This window comes from Mandrillus leucophaeus, unplaced genomic scaffold, assembly GCF_000951045.1.
Source record: "Mandrillus leucophaeus isolate KB7577 unplaced genomic scaffold, Mleu.le_1.0 Scaffold1034, whole genome shotgun sequence".
Lineage (NCBI taxonomy): Eukaryota > Metazoa > Chordata > Mammalia > Primates > Cercopithecidae > Mandrillus > Mandrillus leucophaeus.
The window spans coordinates 463,622-485,369 of NW_012098477.1; the positions used below are offsets into that span (position 1 = coordinate 463,622).

A 21,748-nucleotide genomic window follows, 5' to 3' on the forward strand; every position below is an offset into this window, starting at 1 on the left:
GCTTTTTCGCTTAGTGTTTTCCACTGAATTATAAAATTATCATATGCATTATGTTTAAAGCTGCATAATACATATTTTAAAAATAATGTTGCATTACTTTTTGTTTACAAATGTTACATATATTTATTTATGAATCCTCTGAGTGTTTTTTTCTATGTGCACATATTTACATATATATGGATATATATCTTTCTTTTGTTTACAGTATTGGGATCATATGACCTTTACTGTTTTGTAATATTTCTTACATTGAACAATATCATGAACACTTTTCTAGATGTGTAACATTATATGTTTTATTGTAAAAAATGGTATGTGTATAAAAATGTATGCAAAAATGTACATTTTAAGAGGAATAACAAAATAAACACTTAGGTCCCCTCTACCCAGGCTGAGAATTAGAATATCATCATGAATCTAGAAGCCTCATAAATGCTTCTTTCAAAAACTTTAAATATATGTCAACTAGTCACTGTCATGAACTTTAGGTTAAAGCATTTCCATATTTTTAAAAACTAGGGTATCCCTAAATAATACATTATCTAATCCTGCCTTCCTTTGAATGTTAAATAAATGGGATATACACACATGATGCATGCACAGACACGCACCATATATAATATATTGAATTTATATATAATTGCTCAATCATAATCTCTCTATATGATGTATAAATGATTTGCTTCCATTATTCAACACAATCATAATAACTTTGAGATTAATTCATGTTGATTTGAAAAAATGTTACTAGTTCCTTTAATTATCTTTAATATGAGTCAGCAAACTTTTTCTGTAAAGGACTAGTTAGTAATTATTTTAGTCTTTGCAGGCCATGCAGTCTCTGTTGCAGCCACTCAACTCTATTATAGTATGAAAGCAGCCATACACAATACATAAACAAATTGATGTGATTGTCCTCCAATAAAACTTTATTTATAAAAATATTTGACTGCTCTATAGGCTTTGGTGTGCCCACCCTTCCTCTATAGTAATTCATTCAATGCTCTATCACACTTCATTGTGAAATTTTATTTCAATTTAAATGTTCTTTCTACTTCTGAAGAACATTTGACTTGTTTCAGTTTTCCTTTTTTTCTTTTTGTTTAAACAAACACAACTGTAAACTTTGTGTATTTGTCTTTTAAGGTTTTCTGGATTAAATATCTAACAGTAGAATTCCTGGTTTATAGAACATGTTTGGTTTCAACTGTAGCAGGTAATATCAAACTGTTTTCCAAAATGATTGTATCAATTTACTCTCCCACCAGTAGGAGACTGGAGCTTCCCTTGCTCTATATTTGTCACAATTTTGACTATTGACCATCTTATGAGAATGAAATGGTCTATGGTCTTAATTTTTGGGGTGTGGTCTTATTTTTCCCTGGATACTAATGATGTTAAAGACCTGTTCACACGTTTATATGCATTTGTGCTTCCTCTCATATGAAATTCCAATTTATTCCTCTTATCTATCATTATATTAAACTGATTTTTTCTCTCTGATTTCAAATCTATTAGATACTCCAAATGCTAGTATTTTATCTGTTTTTTTGTTGCACATATCTTTTCTCTATTTTTACCTTGCTTTTTTTCTTTTTTGTGATTCTGGAAAATACAAATTAATTTTATATGATAAATGTTATCATTATTTTTTGCTTTTTTGTACCTTGTTTAAGAAATCATTTATCTTAAGTTTTAAAAATATTCTCACATAGTGTCTTCTAAATATTTAATAGGGTTTTTTGTTTCTTTATAGGTTTTTAGTACATTTGTGATTGAATTTTGTATGGTGTAAGCTACCCTAATTTCATTTTTTCCTCATATGAATGACCAACTGTTGCATTAGTTGACTAGTCTGTGCTTTCCATCAGTCAGGAACGCTAGCCCCATTTGAATAATTTTAGAACTCCATTTTCTCCCATTGGTTTGAGTACTTATTGCTGTGCCAAAACCATGCCTTCTTAATTACTACAGCTTTATTATAGGAAATGATATTTGAAGGACAAATTCTCTCCATTTGTTTCTCTTCTTCAAGAATGTTTGGCTATTCTTGGATGTTTGTGCTTCCATATGAAATTTAATATTAGTTGTCAATCCAAAACACAAATGATTCAAAACAATCTATTTAGGATTCTGATGGAATTGCATTGAACTCATGGGTCAATGGTGCACTGATTGTAATATCATAATATTATATCTTCCAATTCATAAGCATAACCATTTATTTCTGTCTCTTTTAGTGTTTGCTAAGGTATTGTCATTCTTGATATAAAGGTCTTTATTCATGGATACCTTATATTTTTTGAACCTATTGTAAATAATAGTGGCTTCATACTTAATTTGCTATCATTTGTTGAAACACTGAAATACAGTGGATTTTTACATATAAATTTTGTACCAAAAAGTTTGTTAAACTTTCTTAACAATTCTAATAATTTATCAGAAATTTATTTTAGATTTTCTGTGTACACAGTCACATCATCTATAAAAAAAAAAGTGGCGTTCTCTATATTTCCTGAGAATACTATAAACACCTCTAAGCAAACAAACTAGAAAATCTAGAAGAAATGGATAAACTTGTGGACACATACACCCTCCCGAGACTAAACCAGGAAGAAGTCGAATCCCTGAATAGACCAATAACAGGTTCTGAAATTGAGGCATTAATTAATAGCCCACCAACCAAAAAAAGTCCAGGACTAGACGGATTCACAGCTGAATTCTACCAGAGGTCCAAAGAGGAGATGATACCATTCCTTCTGAAATTATTCCAAATCACAGAAAAAGAGGGAATACTCCCTAACTCATTGTGAGAGGCCAGCATCATTCTGATATCAAAATCTGGCAGAGACACACACAGAAAAAGAAAATTTCAGGCCAATATCCCTGATGAACATCAATGCAAAAATACTCAATTAAATACTGCAAACTGAATCCAGCAGCACATCAAAAAGCTTATCCACCACAATCAAGTTGGCTTCATCCTTGGGATGCAAGGCTGGTTCAACTTATGCAAATCAATAAAAGTAATTCACCACATAAACAGAAACAATGAAAAACCACATGATTATCTCAATAGATGCAGAAAAGACATTAGACAAAATTCAACAGCCCTTCATGCTAGAGACTCTCAATAAACTAGGTACTGACGGAATGTATCTCAAAATAATAAGAGCTATTTATGACAAACCCACAGCCAATATCATATTGAACAGGCAAAAACTGGAAGCATTCCCTTTGAAAACAGGCACAAGACAAGGATGCCCTCTCTCACCACTCCTATTCAACATAGTGTTGGAAGTTCTGGCCAGGGAAATCAGGCAAGAGAAAGAAATAAAGGGTATTCAATTAAGAAAAGAGGAAGTCAAATTGCCTCCATTTGCAGATGACATGATAGTATATTCAGAAAACCCCATAGTATCAGCCCCAAATCTCCTTAAGCTGATAAGAAACTTCAGCAAAGTCTCAGGATACAAAATTAATGTGCAAAAATCACAAGCATTCCTATACACCAATAACAGACAAAGAGAGAGCCAAATCATGAGTGAACTCCCATTCACTATTGTTACAAAGATAATAAAATACCTAGGAATCCAACTTACAAGGGATGTGAAGGACCTCTTCAAGGAGAACTACAAATCACTGCTCAGGGAAATAAGAGAGGACACAAACAAATGGAAAAACATTCCATGCTCATGGATAGGAAGAATCAGTATTATGAAAATGGCCATACTGCCCAAAGTAATTTATAGATTCAATGCTATCCCCATCAAACTACAAATGACTTTCTTCACAGAACTGGAAAAAAACTACTTTAAATTTCATATGGAACCAAACAAGAGCCTGCATAGCCAAGACAATCCTAAGCAAAAAGAACAAAGCTGGAAGCATTACGTTACCTGACTTCAAACTATACTACAAAGCTACAGTAATCAAAACAGCATGATACTGGTACCAAAACAGATATATAAACCAATGGAACAGAACAGAGACCTCAGAAATAACATCACACATTTACAACCATCAGATCTTTGACAAACCTGCCAAAAACAGGAAATGGGGAAAGGATTCCCTATTTAAAAAATGGTGTTGGTGGGAACTGAACAATGAGATCACTTGGACTCGGGAAGGGGGACATCACACACCGGGACCTATCATGGGTGGGGGGGGAGGGACTGCATTGGGAGTTATACCTGATGTAAATGACGAGTTGATGGGTGCTGACGAGTTGATGGGTGCAGCACAGCAACATGGCACAAGTATACATATGTAACAAACCTGCACATTATGCACATGTACCCTAGAACTTAAAGTATAATTAAAAAAAAAATGGTGTTGGGAAAACTGGCTAGCTATAGGCAGAAAGCTAAAACTGGATCTCTTCCTTACACCTTTTACAAAAATTAACTCAAGATGGATTAAAGACTTAAATGTAAGACCTACAACCATAAAAACCCTAAAAGAAAATCTAGGCAATACCATTGAGGACATAGGCATGGGCAAAATCTTCATGACTAAAACACCAAAAACAATGGCAACAAAAGCCAAAATATCTTGACACCAAAATGGGATCTAATTAAACTAATGAGCTTCTGAAGGCAAAGGAAAGTATCATCAGAGTGAATAGGCAACTTACAGAATGGGAGAAAATTTTTTACAATCTCTCCATCTGACAAAGAGCTAATATCCAGAATCTACAAAGAACTTAAACAATTTTGCAAGAAAAACACAAACAGCCCCATCAAAAAGTGGGTTAATGATATGAACAGACACTTCTCAAAAGAAGACATTTATGCAGCCAACAAACATGAAAAAATGCTCATCATCACTGGTGTCACTAGAGAAATGCAAATCAAAACCACAATTAGATACCATCTCATGTCAATTAGAATGGTGAAAAAGTCAGGAAACAACAGCTGCTGGAGAGGATATGGAGAAATAGGAACGCTTTTACACTCTTGGTGGGAGTGTAAATTAGTTCAACCATTGTGGAAGACAGTGTGGCGATTTCTCAAGGATCTAGAACTAGAAATACCATTCGACCCAGCAATCCCATTACTGGGTATATACACCACAAAGGATTATAAATCATTCTACTATAAAGACGCATGCACATGAATCTTTATTGCATCACTATTCACAATAACAAAGACTTGGAACCAACTCAAATGCTTATCAATGATAGACTGGATAAAGAGAATGTGACACATAAACACCATGGAATACTACGCATCTGTAAAAAAGGATGAGTTCACGTCCTTTGCAGGGATATGGATGAAGCTAGAAACCATCATTCTCAGCAAACTAACACAAGAACAGAAAACCAAACACTGCATGTTCTCACGCATATGTGGGAGTTGAACAATGAGAACACATGGACACAGAGAGGGGAACATCACACACCTAGCAGGGAGGCTAGGTGAGGGATAACATTAGGAGAAATACCTAATGTAGATGATGGATTGATGGGTGCAGCAAACCGCCATGGCACATATATACCTATGTAACAAAAATGCATGTTTGCACATCTACCCTAGAACTTACAGTATAATAAAAAATAAAATAAAATGAAGCACCAAAAAAAGAAAAAAAAAAGAAAGGGTAAAGGAATAAAATGTCCTGGAATCCCTAAAATAAAAAGAAAGTAAGTTTTCTTTCTTTTCAATCCTTATACCTTTAATGTCCTTTTATTGTTTTATTAGACTAGTATATTCAATACAATGACAAAGAGAAGTGGATAAAGCAGTCACCCTTGTCTTCTCTTGATCTTAAAGATACTAATTCAATATCTTACCATTAAGTTTGATGTCGGATGTAGAATTGCATACATATGCTTTATCAACTTAAAGAAAATATTTTATTCCTAGTTTACTAAGGGTTGTTCTCAAAGTAGACATTGATTTTTAAAAATGCTTTTCTAGCAGCTATTAAAATAATCATATTACTTTTTTGAGATTATTTGAGGAAACATAATTGGACTGTTTAAATAGTAAACAAACTTTACATTCTGAAACAAAACCAACTTTGTCATGTATCCATTTTATTATACATTGCTGGATTTGGTTTGACAACATAGCTGTCTCTCAGTATCCGTGAGGGATTGGTTCCAGGACTTCTCATGGATATCAAAATTCACAGATGTTCAAGTCCATGATACAAAATAGTGAAGTATTTACATGTAACCTATGAACATCCTCCTGTATACTTCAAATCATCTCTAGCTTATGTATAATACCGGATACAATGTAAATGTTATATAAACAGTTATTACAACGTATTGTTTAGGAAATAATGGGAAAAATGTCTGTACATGTTCAGTACAAATGCATTTTTCCCAGTATTTTTGATCTGTGGTTGGTTTGAATCCAAGGATGCAGAACCCACAGATAGGAATGACCCACTGTATTTTGTTGAAGAATTTTATGTCTATATTTGTAAGTAAGATTAGCCTGTTAAGTTTGGTGTCAAGATAATTCCAGCTTTGTAAAATGAGAAGGGAAATACTTCTTTCTTTTCCATTTTCTAAAATAGTTTGTATAATACTGAAATTAACTTATCTTTGAATATTTTGTAACACTTAGTATATTGTCTTGATATGGAGGTTTATTTATTTATTTATAGTTTTTAACTGCTTCTTAAAATAGCTACAGTGCTTTTCAGGTTTTCTGATTCTTGATTCAATATTAATTTTTTTCTATAAATGTATTAATTTTCTATGTACACAGTCACATCTACTGTAAAAATGTCAGTTTTATTTCTTCCTTCTCAATTCTTGTATCTTTAACGCCCTTTTCTTGCCTTACTGGGCTGGCTAGAAAATTCAACACAATGTATCCATTTCATTGATGAAGCTGTTTATAATGTTACTTTTCATCTTTTTGTGCCTAAAACGTCCATAATTGTGTGTTTTTATTTATAATAGAGTTTATTTATGTCTTCTCTCCTTTTTTCTTGCCCAGTTTCAATAGTAGTTTACTTAAAGTTTACTAATTTATATCTTTGTGGATCTTCTCTATTTTACCCTACTTTTATATTATTAACATCTCTATCATCACTATTTTTTTCCTTCTACTTCCTTCATGGTCTTGCTTTTATAACTTCCTAGGATGACTGCTCAGCTTATTTTTGGCCTCTTCCTCTCTAATAAGCATTTTGTACTAGAATTTTCCTTCTAGTAAGTTCTACATGGATTGAACATATCTTGGTATGCATCTCTTTTATCTTTAATTATAATTTTTTAAATTATCATTATGAGTTCCTCTTTAAACCGTGGGTTATATTATCAAACATTTGCATTTTTTATGAATCTTTCTTTCTTTCTTTCTTTCTTTCTTTCTTTCTTTCTTTCTTTCTTTCTTTCTTTCTTTCTTTCTTTCTTTCTTTTTCTTTCTTTCTTTTTTCTTCTTTCATCTCACTGTTGCCTAGGCTAGAGTACAGTGCCACAATTTTAGCTCACTGCCACCTCTGCCTCCCAGGCTCAAGTGATCCCCCTGCCTCAGCCTCCCAAGTAGCTAAAACTACAGGCATGTAGTGCCACCATGCCTAGCTATTTTTTTGTATCTTTTGAGACGGGGTTTCACCATGTTGTCCAGGCTGGTCTTGAACACTTGGACTCAAGTGATCAGCCCAACATTGCCTCCCAAAGTGCTGGGATTACAGATGTGAGTCACTGCGCCCAGATGAAATTTTCTATCTTAATTATACTGTAGTCTGGGAATGTGGTTATCTTTTAAGAAGATCCAGTTTTTTAAAAAATTTTGAGACCAATTTCATGGACCATTGATGATCATTTTAAAAAATGACCCAGGTGTACTTAAGAAGAATGTTTTATATCAAAATTTTAAATAATAATGCTCAAATTTTGTTTTTCTTTATTTTCAGTCCAAGGACTTAGTCTGCCATGTCCCTAAAGAAGATTCACTGAGTTTTGAATTGAGTCTTTGCTGTGTTGCATCTTTGTTCTCCGTAGTGTACTCCAGAGCACAGTTATTTTTTGCTAAAAGATGGTGCAGACTTTCTTTTATTCTTTCAGACCTGAGATTCTCAATGAAGAGAGTCAGTCACACAGAGTTAAGAGTTTGTTTTCCAAGGTTTCTCCAGTTTTCAAGAGCGTCAGCTCATACTTTTTGTGGTCTTTCTCACCCTCTATATCCTAACTCTGGCTGGAATATCATCATTCGGGCTATAATCTATGTTGACCATCACCTCCATACGCCAATGTACTTCTTTTTAAGTGTGCTATCCACTTCAGAGACTTTCTATTCCCTGGTCATTATCCCATGCATGCGTTCCAGCCTTGTAGGCCTGAGCCAATCCATTTCCCCGGAGGGCTATGGGACAGCTCTTTTTTTTCCTTGGCTTTGCCATCACCAACTGCCTCCTGCTAGCAGTGATGGGATATGATCACTATGTGGCCATCTGCAACCCACTTGGCTACTCAGTCGTCATGAATTGGAAAGTGTGTGCTATACTGGCATCCTCAGTCTGTGCCACAGGGTTCTCACTCTCACTAGTTCAGACTGTGGCCATTTTCCGACTGCCCTTTTGCTCCCCACTGATTGAGCATTTCTTCTGTGATATTTGGCCTGTGTTGGACCTAGCCTGTGCTACCCCAGTGACCAATGAGATTCTGACCTTAATTATCAGCCTCCTTGCCATCACAGCCCCAGCCACCTTCCTCTTCAACTCTTATGTCCTTATTATTTCCACCATTCTCAAGATCGCCTCAGCTGGAGGCTGGAAGAAGACCTTCGCCACCTGTGCATCCCACCTCACTGTGGTCATTATCTACTATGGCGGTGCTTCCATTGCCTACTTCAAGCCCAAGTTGGAGAATACCAAAGATCAGGATCAGTTAATCTCAGTGACCCACGCTGTCGTAACACCTTTACTAAACTCTGTTGTGTATAGTCTGAGAAATAAAGAAGTCCAGGACGCTCTGCAGAGAGTGCTGGGTAGGAAATTCTTCCCCTAAGATGGTAATCTCTTCTTAAATAGTTGTGTGTGCCTTCCAGATGGAAGCCTATTGGTAAAGTCATACAGCCAGAATTTTATGTAATCAGTGAAGCCTCATACATCACAGTCAGAGCCAAGGCAAAAGGGAAACTAGGAGCTACCCTGTAATAATTGAGGCTCATTTTCTGAACCCCTTTCGAAACAGAATGAAAACACAGGTCACTTGTCTGTAGACAGACATCCACTGGCCCTACTCAAGAAGATCATGACAAGGCCGAAGTATGATCTAGTGTTCATCCCAAACTTAAATTTAAAGATATCTGTCCATCTTGCTGAAGTGCAAACCACATGAAATTACTCAACTGAATCTTTTGTCATAAATTGGATGCTTGAACAAGTGGCTACTGAAAAGGATATGTGCAGAAATCTAATTGCCTTGTGTTTTAATGAGATAAGCAAAGCAAGAACGTAGCTATCTTTTAAGAGATGGGTTTGGAACTAGCTAAAACTTTTTAGAAAGAATATTTGCAGGCAATCCCCTGCACATTTTCTGTCACCCACATGGGGGACTCCAAATGAAGGGGAACTAGGTGGTGAAAGTGAGGAGTAGTGGGAGATTGAGTGGAGAAGACTCCTAATCAGCATATGACAGCTACAAGACTTGGGACTTGTGAACAGAGCTCACATAACTTGGTCTGATTATTTGCTTCTTCTGGCTGAAGATAAACCACATGGAGGAGAAGGCCTTGTGGGACTGACAGAAATGCCTTCCTCATGAACAAGGTAAACAGGATCAGAAGAAGAGGAAATAGTTCAGGGAGCAGAATGCTATAAAATGTTATGAAATTGGCTAAGAAGAAAGAAACTTTAGAAGCAGATGCAGATGGGAGCGATAGATGAGAAGGGAGGGACAAGGCGAGGGTCAAAAGGAGCAAAACTCATTTTTAAAATCACTTCAGATTGGGTCCTCTCTTTCCCTTTGTAGGCCAAGTCACAAATGCAAAGAAAGACAATTAAATGGAAACATGAAAGAGTCAACAAAACAACTTTCTGAAAAATTAGGTAATTTCATTACTCCCAAAAAACTGAACAAAGTCAACAGTAAGGGTTTTTGACATGACGATTTCCATAAAATTAAAGCAACTGAGTTAGAAGTAGATTAATAAAAGACTATTTATTTACTCTTCCTCACTTCAAAAAAAATTTTTTTAAATCAGGGTGAATTTTAGACCCAATTTGTGGAACAAAATATGTGATGATTAAAACTATGATTAATAGTTATAATTACTGACCAAATTAATGTTACAATACTAAGATATTTATAAGAAGACATACAAGAAATATATGAGTATGCAGGATTCTCATTGTAAAATATTTTAAAAATGCAGAAATATCAAATAAAATGTGTAATCTAATTGTGAGTTATATATGCTATCTATGCAAGTGTGTACAAAGGTTACTTTAAGAAAGTTCTGCAATTCATTCTACTTTGTGTTTCTCAGTTCCCAAACTGCTTGATGAGAAAAAAGCAATCTAAACCTTTTCATGTAAACACAAGCAATGAATGATTAATAAGTCACGTTATGAGTAAAAACAATAAAGTTAAAGGTTTTGCTTCTCCCCTTTCTTCCACTTCCTCATTATACTTGGGGTGAATCAAGTTCAGGTCAAGGTTTCCAGCTTTCTGAAAGAAGAATAACTTTATCCAGGTTCATTTCCACCTCCTCAGATTGGATTATCTGGAGATACATGAACCCCAGTGGCCATCTCTGTTGCCATTAATAGAAATGATTCTGGTCTTGCCATGGTCCTTATCAGTATAGTCCCTGCACTTCCCATCTTCCTTATGACCATTTTGAGGCTACTCTAGGTTCTCTGGCCTTCTCTCTGCCACTTCTTTAGGGCACCTGGTCATTTAACTGCACCCTTGATCCTGTAGAGGAGTGGATGAAACTCAGTGAGGTGTCATCGAGCCATCACCTGCTGCCTTACTCACCCATTTCTACTCCACCAGTATTCAAGCCTTTTCTAAGAGGCTTCTCTGAAAAGTGAGAGTCATACCTTCTCTGCTTCAATCAGATCCCTTCCTTCCTTCCTTCCTTCCTTCCTTCCTTCCTTCCGGGTTTATTTGGGGTAGGACTAAGAGTGGGCTTTCCACAATATCTAACCATGGTTAGATCTTCTCCAAAGGCTGGATGATTATGTTTTATTTTGGCAAAAGAAAAAAAAAAAAAAAAAAGCCTGAGTTCTTTCCAACTCCACAATGCACAGTTTACATTTCATATACAAAGTACTTCAGTACTTAGGCTCTTGATATTCAAAATCATTCTTGTAAATTAAAAGAGGTTTTCCACTCTAGAAAAGTGTGCTAAACTTAAAAATTATTTCAGCTTTCAATACAAATGTTTCAGTTTTGAGCTTTATAAAATTATTTTTGAAATTTGGTTGACTTTTTCCTGCATTCTTTTGGGTTTATCCTTCCCTGGGGCAAATAAATGTGCCCTGGAATAATAAGAATTTTAAAAAGAAGGGAAACATTAGGTTATTATCTTATAACGTTATTCCATAATATTTCTTCCAAGAGTATTTTTGTGGAGATTCATAAAACATTTGCTCCCCAGAATATAAAATTCTATTTAAAAATATGACTCTCCAGTAATAGGTAAGTCTTTAGCCATAGGGGATGGAGTTCCAGACTGAAAGATACTTATATTTACCAGCAACATCTACCTCCTACATGGTGGGTAAAGTTTTCACCTCCCCTAGGAGAAGGTGAAAACTTTTTGCACATGGCCAGCTCCTCAGAGTGCCCAATACAACCCTTGTGAAGTTATCAAGTCCTGGGCTTTTCTTTGACAGAAGACTTGTTACTGCTTCAAAATCATTACACATTATTAGTCTATTCAGGTTTTATATTTCTTCATGATTCAATCTCAGTAGGTTATATGTTCAGGAATTTATGCATTTCCCCTAGTTTCTCCAGTTTGATGGTGAATAGTAGTTCACAATGCTCTTTATTGATCCTTTGTATTTCTGTGGTATCAATTGTGATTTTTTTTCATTTCAGATGTTATTTATTTGGGTCTTCTCTCTTCTTTTCTTGGTTATTTTAGCTAAAGGTTTGTGAATTTTATCTTTTCAACAAACCAACTTTTTGTTTTGTTGCACTTTTGGGTTATTTTCCTAGTCTGAATTTCCTTTATTTCTGTTAAGATCTTTATTTTTTTCCATTCTACCTTTTTTGGGTTTGCTTCATTTTTGCTTTTCTAGTTCCTTAAGGTGCATCATTAAATTGTTGACTTGGAGTCTTTCTATTTTGGGGATGTAGGCATTTATTGCTATAAAATCCCCTTTTAGTAATGCTTTTGCTGTATCCCAAAGGTTTGGGTATGCCGTGCTTCCATTTTCATTTATTTCAAGAAATTTTTAAATTTCCTTCTTAACATATTTGCTGACTCATTGGTGATTCAGGAACATGTTCTTTCATTTCCACGTATTTGTACAGTTTTAAAGGTTCCTGTTATTGTTTTCTAATTTTACACTGTTGTGATCAGAAAATATATTTGATATGATTTTGATTTCTTCTTATTTTTCAAGACTTGCTTTAGGCTCTAATATGTAGTGTCTCCTGGATAATGTTACATGTGATGATGAGAAAAAAAAATGTACATTCTGCCGCGGTTGGATAAAATATTCCGTAAATGTCTGTCAGACCCACTTAGTCTAGAGTGTAGTTTAATTCTGATGTCCATTTGTTGATTTTCTGCCTGGATAATCTTTCAAGTGCTGAAAGTGGAGTGTTGGAGTCCCCTGCTATTATCATATTATAGTCTATCTATCTTTTAGATTTATTAATAATTGCTTTATATATTTGGGTGCTCCAGTATTGGGTACTATATACTTATTATTGTTATAACTTCTTGCTGAATTAACTCTCTTATTATTATAGTGACCTTCTTTGCCTCTTTATACAGTTTTTGACTTAAAGTCTATTTTATCTGATACAAGTATAGCTATTCCTGCTCTTTCTTGATTTCCATTTGCATGGAGTATCTTTTTCCATCTCTTCCCTTTCAATAAATATATGTCTCTATAGATGAACTGAGTCTTATAGGCAGGATCTAGTCGGGTCTTGTTTATCCATTCAGCCACTCTATGTCTTTAATTGGAGAATTTAATCCATTTACATTCATTGTTATTATTGATAGGTAAAGCCTTGCTACTGCCATTTTGTTACTTCTTTACCAGTTGTGGTGTTACTCCTCTCTTCTTTTCTAACTGCCTCTCTTTATATTGAAGTTATTTTCTCTGGTAAAGTATTTTAACTTATAGCTTTTTATTTTTAGTGTATCTATTACATGTTTTTGCTTTTTGATTAGCATGAAGCTTACACAAATATTCTATAGTTATAACACACAATTAAAAACTTTTATTTAAACTTAGCTTTGATCACAAGAAAATAACAGAAACAAAGCAAAAACAAAATAAAACAAAAATGTGTACAGACTACCTTCTCCTCCACACATTTTTAATTTCTGATGTCACAATTTAAAATTTTTATATTGCCCATACCTTAAATTGCTGTAGTTATTGTTCTTAATTTATTTTATTTTCTCTTTCAGTCTTCTTAATAAAGATAGAAATGGGTCAAACACCACAATCACAATATCAATATAACAATCATGTTAGCATCCTTTCCTTTGGGTTTGAAGAACTTTCTTCAGCAGAATACTCATTTTTCTCAAACGAACATGGAAAATTCTTTAGGATAGATCACATGTTAAATCACAAAACAAGTCTTAACAAGTTTGAAAAAATGGAAACCTATCAAGTATTTTTTAATACCACAATGGAATGAAATTAGAAACCGATAACAGCAAGAAAATGGAAAAATTTACAATTACATGGAAATCAAACAACACACTATAACAGGTCAAAGAGAAAATCAAAAAGGAATCTAAAAAAATATGTTGAAACAAATGAAAACAAAATTAAAACACGCCAACACTATAGGATGCAACAAAAGCAGTACTAAAAGTTTACGACAATAAATGCCTACATTTAAAGAAAGACAGACCTCAGATGCAAGAACTTAACTATACACCTCAAGGGACAAGAAAAAGAAGAACAAACTACACCCAAAGTTAACAGAAAAATAAAATAATAAAGATTAGAGCAGAAATAAACAGAGAATAGAAAAACCATAGAAATATTAACAACTCTAAAAGCTGTTTCTGTGAAAAAGATAAATAAAATGGACAACCCTTAGCTAGAATGAAAGAAAATAAGAGACAGAAGACTCAAATAAATTTAGAAATGAAGAAAGAGACATTACAACAGATGCCTCAGAAATAAAAAAAGATCATAAGGATTTCTATGAACAATTAAATGCCAACAAATTATATTTGTATAACCTGGAAGAAATTGATAAATTTCTAGAATTATACAGCCTACCAAAACTAATCAAGAAGAAACAGAAAACTTAAATAGACAATAATAATCACTAGATTGACTCAGTATCAGAATCCTTCCAACAAAGAAAAGCCCAGAACCAGATGGCTTTATGAATGAATCCTAGCAAACAGTCAAAGAAGATTTAATATAGGTCCTTTTTTTTTTTTTTTTTTTTTTTTTTTTTTTTGAGTCGGAGTCTCTCTCTGTTGCCCAGGCTGGAGTGCAGTGGCACGATCTCGGCTCACTGCAAGCTCCGCCTCCCGGGTTCACGCCATTCTCTTGCCTCAGCCTCCTGAGTAGCTGGGACTACAGGCGCCCGCCACCGCGCCCGGCTAGTTTTTTGTATTTTTAGTAGAGTCGGGGTTTCACCGTGGTCTCGATTTCCTGACCTTGTGATCCACCCGCCTCAGCCTCCCAAAGTGCTGGGATTATAGGCGTGAGCCACCTCGCCCGGCCTAATATAGGTCCTTCTTAAACACTTCTAAAAAATAGAAGAGAAAATACTTCTATACTCATTTGATAAGGCCAAAGCCAAAGACACCACAAGAAAAGAAAACTACAGGTCAAAATCTCTGATGAATATAGATACAAAAATCCTGAATAAAATACCAGCTATCTAAATCCAATCGTACACCACAAAGATTATATACCATGACCAAATGGGATTTATCTCTGGAATGCAGGGTGAATTCAACATAAGCAAAGTAATCATTGTGATACATCACATTAATGGAATGAAATTCACTAAAGGTACAGGATACACATTCAATGTACAAAAATAAATAGCATTACTTTACATCAAAAATAAATTATCCACAAAGAAAATTTTTAAAAGTCTCATTTACAATAACGTAAAAAAGAATACATTACTTAAGAACAAATTTAACCAAGGAGGTGAAAGATTTGTATACTGAAAACTAAAAAATATTGATGAAAGAAATTAAAGAAGACACCAATAAATGGAAAGATATCCCATGTTCATGGATTGGAAGAATTTATATTAAATCTATAATACCTAAAGTGATTTATAGATCAAATATAATCTTTATTAGAATTTCAATTGTATTTTTTACAGAAATAAAAGGAAAAATTCTAAAGATTTGTGTGGAACCACAAAAGATTCCAAATAGCCAAAGTAATCTTGAGAAACAAGAGAAAAGCTGAAGGCATCACACATCCTGATTTCAATATATTACAAAGCTATAGTAATCACACAGTATAATACTGGTGTTAAAACAGCAACATAGACCAATGGAACAGAGTGAAGATCCCAGAAATAAAGCCACATGTACAAAATCAAACAATCTTCAATAAGGGCACCAAGGATATAAAATGGGGAAGGGACAATCTGTTTAATAAATGGTGTTGGTAAAATGTGATATCCACATGCAGAAGAAAAGAAAACTACAGGTTATTATTTTACAGTATACACAAAAATTAATACAGAACAGATTAAAGAATAAAACATAAGATCTGAAATCATAAAAATTCCTAAAAGAAAACATAGAAAAAAGACGCTTAACATTAGTCTTGGCAACGATTTTTTTTTCATGTAACACAAAAAGCACAGGTTAACAAAAGCAAAAATAAATAAGTGGCACTACGACAAACTAAAAATCTTCTGTTTAGGAAAAAAAAAGAATGTTGTGTCTATACTGAACATGCAAAGACTTTTTTTTCTTGTCATTATTCTCTAAGCAATACAGTACAACACCCATTTACATAAAACTTACATTTGATTAGTTATTATAAGTAATCTAGAAATGACTTAAAGAAAATGGGAGGATGTGCATAGGTTGCATGCAAATATTATGCCATTTGATATAAGGGACTTGAGCATTCTATGATTTTACTATCCATAGTGCATCTTGGAACCAATCTACGTGGATACTGAAGGACCACTGTATACCTTACTTTGTTTCTTACAACCAAATAAATTTCAGATGACTCAATAATGGAGCATACAAAGTATATAGGACAGCATGGGTACTTTTTAAAAATAATCTTGGAGTTAGGAAGTTCCTTTTAAGCACTAATCAAAATGCATAAGCAGTAAAGTTTGATTTTAAGAGATAAATACATGAATATAATATTGAAAAAATTTCAAACACAGAAATCCAGTAAAAATGATAGATGGAAGAAAAATATTTGCAATATATATGATAAAAGGCATATTTTATTATCTTAGCACTCACAAGAAAAAGACAACTAACACTATGAAAAATGAGCAAGATACGTAAATGGACATTCACAGCAAGTAAAGTAGAAATTGCTAATAAGTATATGAAAAGATACTCAAACTCATTTACAATTAAATAAATTAAAATTCAAAGGAAAAAATAATAAGCCACTTTTACCTTTAAGTTTGCCCAGTTTTTAAGGAGTTGGTAATACTAATCATTGATGAAAGTGTGGGTGAGGAAGCATTCTCAGTGTTGCTGAGTGTGTAAATGAATGTATCCTATTTTGGTTTCAGTTTAGCAATAGTTATTAAGATTTTAAAGGCACACATTACTGATCAAGGAATTTTACTTTCAGGAATGTATCCTATAGATATGCTGCCAGAAGCACACAAATATATATGAACAATTCTATTATTCCTCAACAGTAGAATGGATTTTAAAATTGTGATATATTCACATAATGGAATAGTATGAGGCAGTTAGTGAACTACAGCTCTTTCTGGATATTATTAGTGTAACTGAATTATAAAAAGAAGCAAGCCTTAGAAAAGTATATGTATGTTTAAAAATACTTTAGCTACACCTACATTTTATAAAGCTCAAAAATAGGTATAGCTAAATAATGTATTTTTAAACATACATACATATGTCATAAACGTATAACAATAAATAAGATAAATACAAAAATTAGAACAATAGTAACCACTGGTGGGGGTGAGGGGTACAGAGTGAACAAATATGGAAGTGGGATAAATGAAAAATACATAAGTAAGTGTAGCTCTTGGGTTGAGTTGAGTTGAGTGATAGATTCCTAAATGTTTATCTTACTGTTATGCTCCACAACTTACACACAGTGTTTTGTAAACATCAAGTGTTATATTAAAAATAACAAAAATATATTTTTTTACATTAGAAAAGATAATAACATATGCCAAACCTATATGTGGACACAGAACGCTTAGGCAAATCACAACTGGTGGCTTCTTGCTTGCCTAGCCAGAGCTTTGTTAACTTTGACAGTTGTTTAGAAACTTTAGTCTTGCCTTTTACAGTTATTGTCTAGTCCAGTAAATGTATATCTTTTACATTTTCCAACTCAAATTGATATCATCTTGAGTTTCTAATAGGTTAGCAGGTGATCTAGAACCTCCCTTTTTGGTGTCTTACGTTTTCCCTTTATTTTCTAATCCCTGTAACTTAAGTATTACAATAGACTGATGAAGTTTACATAAACACTTAAGTAGGGAGAGTCTAGAGTCTGATTTGTCTATTTTTTTTTTTTTTCCTATTTCCCTTTGAGCACATCTAATCTCAATTGTCCAAGAGAAGATACTGGCAATCTGCTAATTTACTGTGGCAGACTCTATTTTCAGAAAATGGACATATCTCTTTTATTCCTCATGCTCTTCTTAGAGTGTGCCATTCCCTCATTAAGAGGTGAAGTCTGATTGATCAGGGGAAAACCACACACCGGGGCCTATCATGGGGAGGGGGGAGGGGGGAGGGATTGCATTGGGAGTTATACCTGATGTAAATGACGAGTTGATGGGTGCAGCACACCAACATGGCACAAGTATACATATGTAACAAACCTGCACGTTATGCACATGTACCCTACAACTTAAAGTATAATAATAATAAATAAATTAAAAAAAAAAAAAAAAGAGGTGAAGTCTGTACTCTCACCCCTTGAAACTGAGTGGACTTTTGTTACTTCTTGACTAAAGCAGTGGGGAAGCCCAGGACACACAGAAAGACCATGTGTAGGTATCTCAGTCAATAGCCAATATCAGCTGACTGGCATGTGAGTGAGCAAGCTCCATCTACCTCCTGACCAAAACAGCATGAGAGACTCTAAGTGAGAATAGCCCAGTTGAAATCAATCACCCCTAGAGAGGTAATTACAAATGATTGTTGTTGCTTTATGCTTGTAAGTTTAGGGTACTGTGTTATGCAACAACAGATGACTAGGACATCTGGGTTACAGTACAAGCAATTATGGATATAGGCAGCTACGCTTATGCACGGGGACAGTCCTACATACTCAGTGCTAAGCAGAGGTAGAGGCATCAAGCATAGATCCCAGAGACATTGCACTTCCTGGTTCTCAGCCCTGTCAGTTGTTTATACAGCCGGACCTTGAGAAACCTGCCAAATAGGAGTTAGAAGTTATTTGACCATCAAACTCCTAACAGACCCCTGCCTACTGTCCTTCATTTTCCTGGTTATTTGTAAACACAGAATTTGGCTAGATTTCATATTAAACCCTTGAAACATGAAAGGACAGCCCTTTACTGGCAAATAAGGTTATTGGTACATTCACCCCCAAGATGGCCTCCTAATCTATTGATAGGAAGTTCAGATTGCTACAATACAAAGTTCTCTCTATCTTTTTTCTGTGTTGATAAAGCTGTCCTAATTTTCTCTGCTCAAAGGAGCTTTATATCTACTTCCTGTCTAGGGGAGGGAGCCTCTTTATGCCTCCCTGCAGATTTGTGTCTTTAATGATAACTAGGGTAACAGTTTGGCCCCTCTCTCACTAAAGCAGATAAAGAAAACCACATGTTTAATCAACAGAATGACACAAAAATGAATGATCCAATCATAATTCGACCCCCCAAGATAGTGCAGGTTTTAGTGCATATGAAGGTACTACTCAGCTGCAAACAATAAGGAAAAATTTGGGATGTTAACTTTATCAGTGATGATTGAATTATAAATATTGGAGGTTTCTCCAGTTTGGCCAATATTTTCTTATGTCTATGAACTAATAGGAGTAAAAGCAAATGCTATTACCATTCTTATATTTGCTATAAACATCTTGATTTTATAATTTTTTAGATCTAAAACTTACCACAAACTGAGTGTGGTGTCTCATGCCTGTAATCCCAGTGCTTTGAGAGGCTGAGGCAGGAGGATCACTTGAGGCCAGGAGTTTGAGACCAGACTGTGTAGTATAATGAGACCCCCTTTCTAATTTTTTTTTAAATTAGCTGAGTATGGTGGCACACACCTGTAGTCCTAGCTACTCAGAAGGCCAAGACAGGAGGATAGCTTGAGCCCAGGAGGTTGAGACTGTAGTGAGCTATGATTGCTCCACTGCACTCCAGCCTGGGCAACCGAGCAGGAATTTGTCCCTAAAAATTATTTCTTTTAAGTTATGACAAATACGAAATATAAAACACAAATGAAAAAAGTCAGTATAAGGAGCATTTTTCAAGTTTATTAAGATATTAATGCAGCTACCTTATTTTTGGCCAAGTACAGAAAAATTAACTTGGAGGAGAATTGGCAGAATTCGTGATGAGATAGACATAAAATTTAAAAAAAAAATGGAATAAAGTACCGAGGGTTGTGGCAGGAAAACCAGTGTGGGGATAACCCCAGATTTGGCTCATGAAACCCAGTGTATGTAACCATTTGCCTGATGATCCCTTGGGATGAAGTCCTGGTTCATGTTTTTGGAGCACTAAAGTGGCCTCCTGGCCTTCTAGAGAGATTTCTATTGTCTAATGAGTTTTGATCTTCCATATCTGAATCCTACAGGACAAAAACTGGCCAAAATTGAGGGTTTTTTAGTTCAGAGAAGAAGAAAAAAAGCACAGCTTATAATACTGAACAAGGTTTTTAACGATAGAAAGAGCTGCAGGGTTTCCTGGAATCCAAGACAGTTCTCTTAGCTAGAGCTCGCTTGGGCTTCGTAACCATGGTTTTCCAAGGCTCAACTGTATAAAAATAGAATATTTATTTAAAAAATAAAACATGACAAATAAGCCACTGCTATTTCTACTTGCAGTGAAAACTGCCTCAAGTCTGCCAAAGTACAAGTTCATATAATCTGGTAAATGTGCCGCACACATAACGAGGTTCCCTGGTACTGGCAGTCTGCTTCCTCTTAGTCACAGGGTGACTCTTAAGAGTGCTCAGTGAATGACGCCGAGAAACCCTGAAACCCTGAAAGCTGTTCATCAGAGAGCCTTTCTTTGGCATCCAAAGGTCCTCCTCAAGCTGGAGGAAATATCCAGTATCCAAAGAGCCCCCTGTAACTGTCCTTCGACCTCATCCCTAGACTGGTCCTACAGCAGATGGAAGGACCACATTCCGATGCCTTTTCTTCGTAATCTTGATCTGTGAATACTTGTGATCAAGGGGTCACATCTTTGACCTCTACCTCAATTTTTCAGTTGAGCCACAGATTTGCAGGAAGAGAAGTAAGTGATTTGGAAAGAGACTTCAATGTTTAGCAGAGGGAGCTTTATAAGAAATAAAATACATGCATGAGGGTTTTTAAAATCATTGTTAAAGAGCAAATTATATTAAGCTGGAAAGAATCCTGATGTCTATGAATATTTGGGTTTTCCTTGATTTATTACTTTCAAGGATCTCCTGTTAATCCTAAAGAACTAAAATTTATCAGGATTAAAGAGTGCCCTGATTAACATGATAATAAGGAATGTGGCTCTGCCACTTATCAGCTATGCATGCTCCCTTGTCTATATTCTTATCTTCAGACAATCCATAGTCCACAGAGACACGGTTTAGAAAGCTTCATAAAGAATGTTTACAGTTACTTACCATGCTGCACACATCACAAACAACTTTTCCTGTCAAGAAATGGTCTCTGATGTCTAACACAGAATTTATTTTTTGCAACCTCATCTGATTTTCTTTCATATCATGCACTGAGGAGCTGAAGCACAACCATGCACCAATTTCTTATAAATACTTTTTGTAGATTTTTAATTTTAAAAGCACTAAAGAAGCTTACCTTTGAAATTCACCCAGTAGTAAATCATTTTGTGATGTGGATTCATTTGCTTTACTTCCAACAAATTGTACTTTTGAAGCAATTCCATCATTACATTTCTAAATTTATCTTTTTTACAATGAACCTATTATGTTATTATATAGTGATTACTGATAAGGTAAAGGCTACTAGAAAAGTTTTATTACCAGGGTATTTTTCAATTACTTGTTAATAATGTCATACTTTCTTCTAGTGTTATAATTCCAATGTTAAAATTTAGCCCAATTATTTAGTTGTTTGTTGCTATCACAGACCTAGACATCATAAAAAGTCAAAGATTAAAAACCTTTATACCTTCTCTTTGAAAAGAAACTCATTATAATGCTCCAGTATTCTACTTTCTAATAGA

General features: G+C 34.6%; 1 protein-coding gene and 1 pseudogene across 1 annotated transcript in view; one reads left to right on the forward strand and one right to left on the reverse strand.

Moving 5' to 3' along the window:
* LOC105538836 overlaps positions 1 to 8,974 on the forward strand; it is a 31,318-nt pseudogene extending 22,344 nt beyond the window's left edge.
* LOC105538805 (olfactory receptor 10J3-like) overlaps positions 1 to 21,332 on the reverse strand; it is a 47,850-nt gene extending 26,518 nt beyond the window's left edge. Inside the window, 1 exon segment of the mRNA XM_011978749.1 lies at positions 21,168 to 21,332. Coding sequence (XP_011834139.1) covers positions 21,168 to 21,181 — 14 coding nt within the window. The 5' untranslated portion in view covers positions 21,182 to 21,332.
* Positions 21,333 to 21,748: the final 416 nt, after the last annotated feature.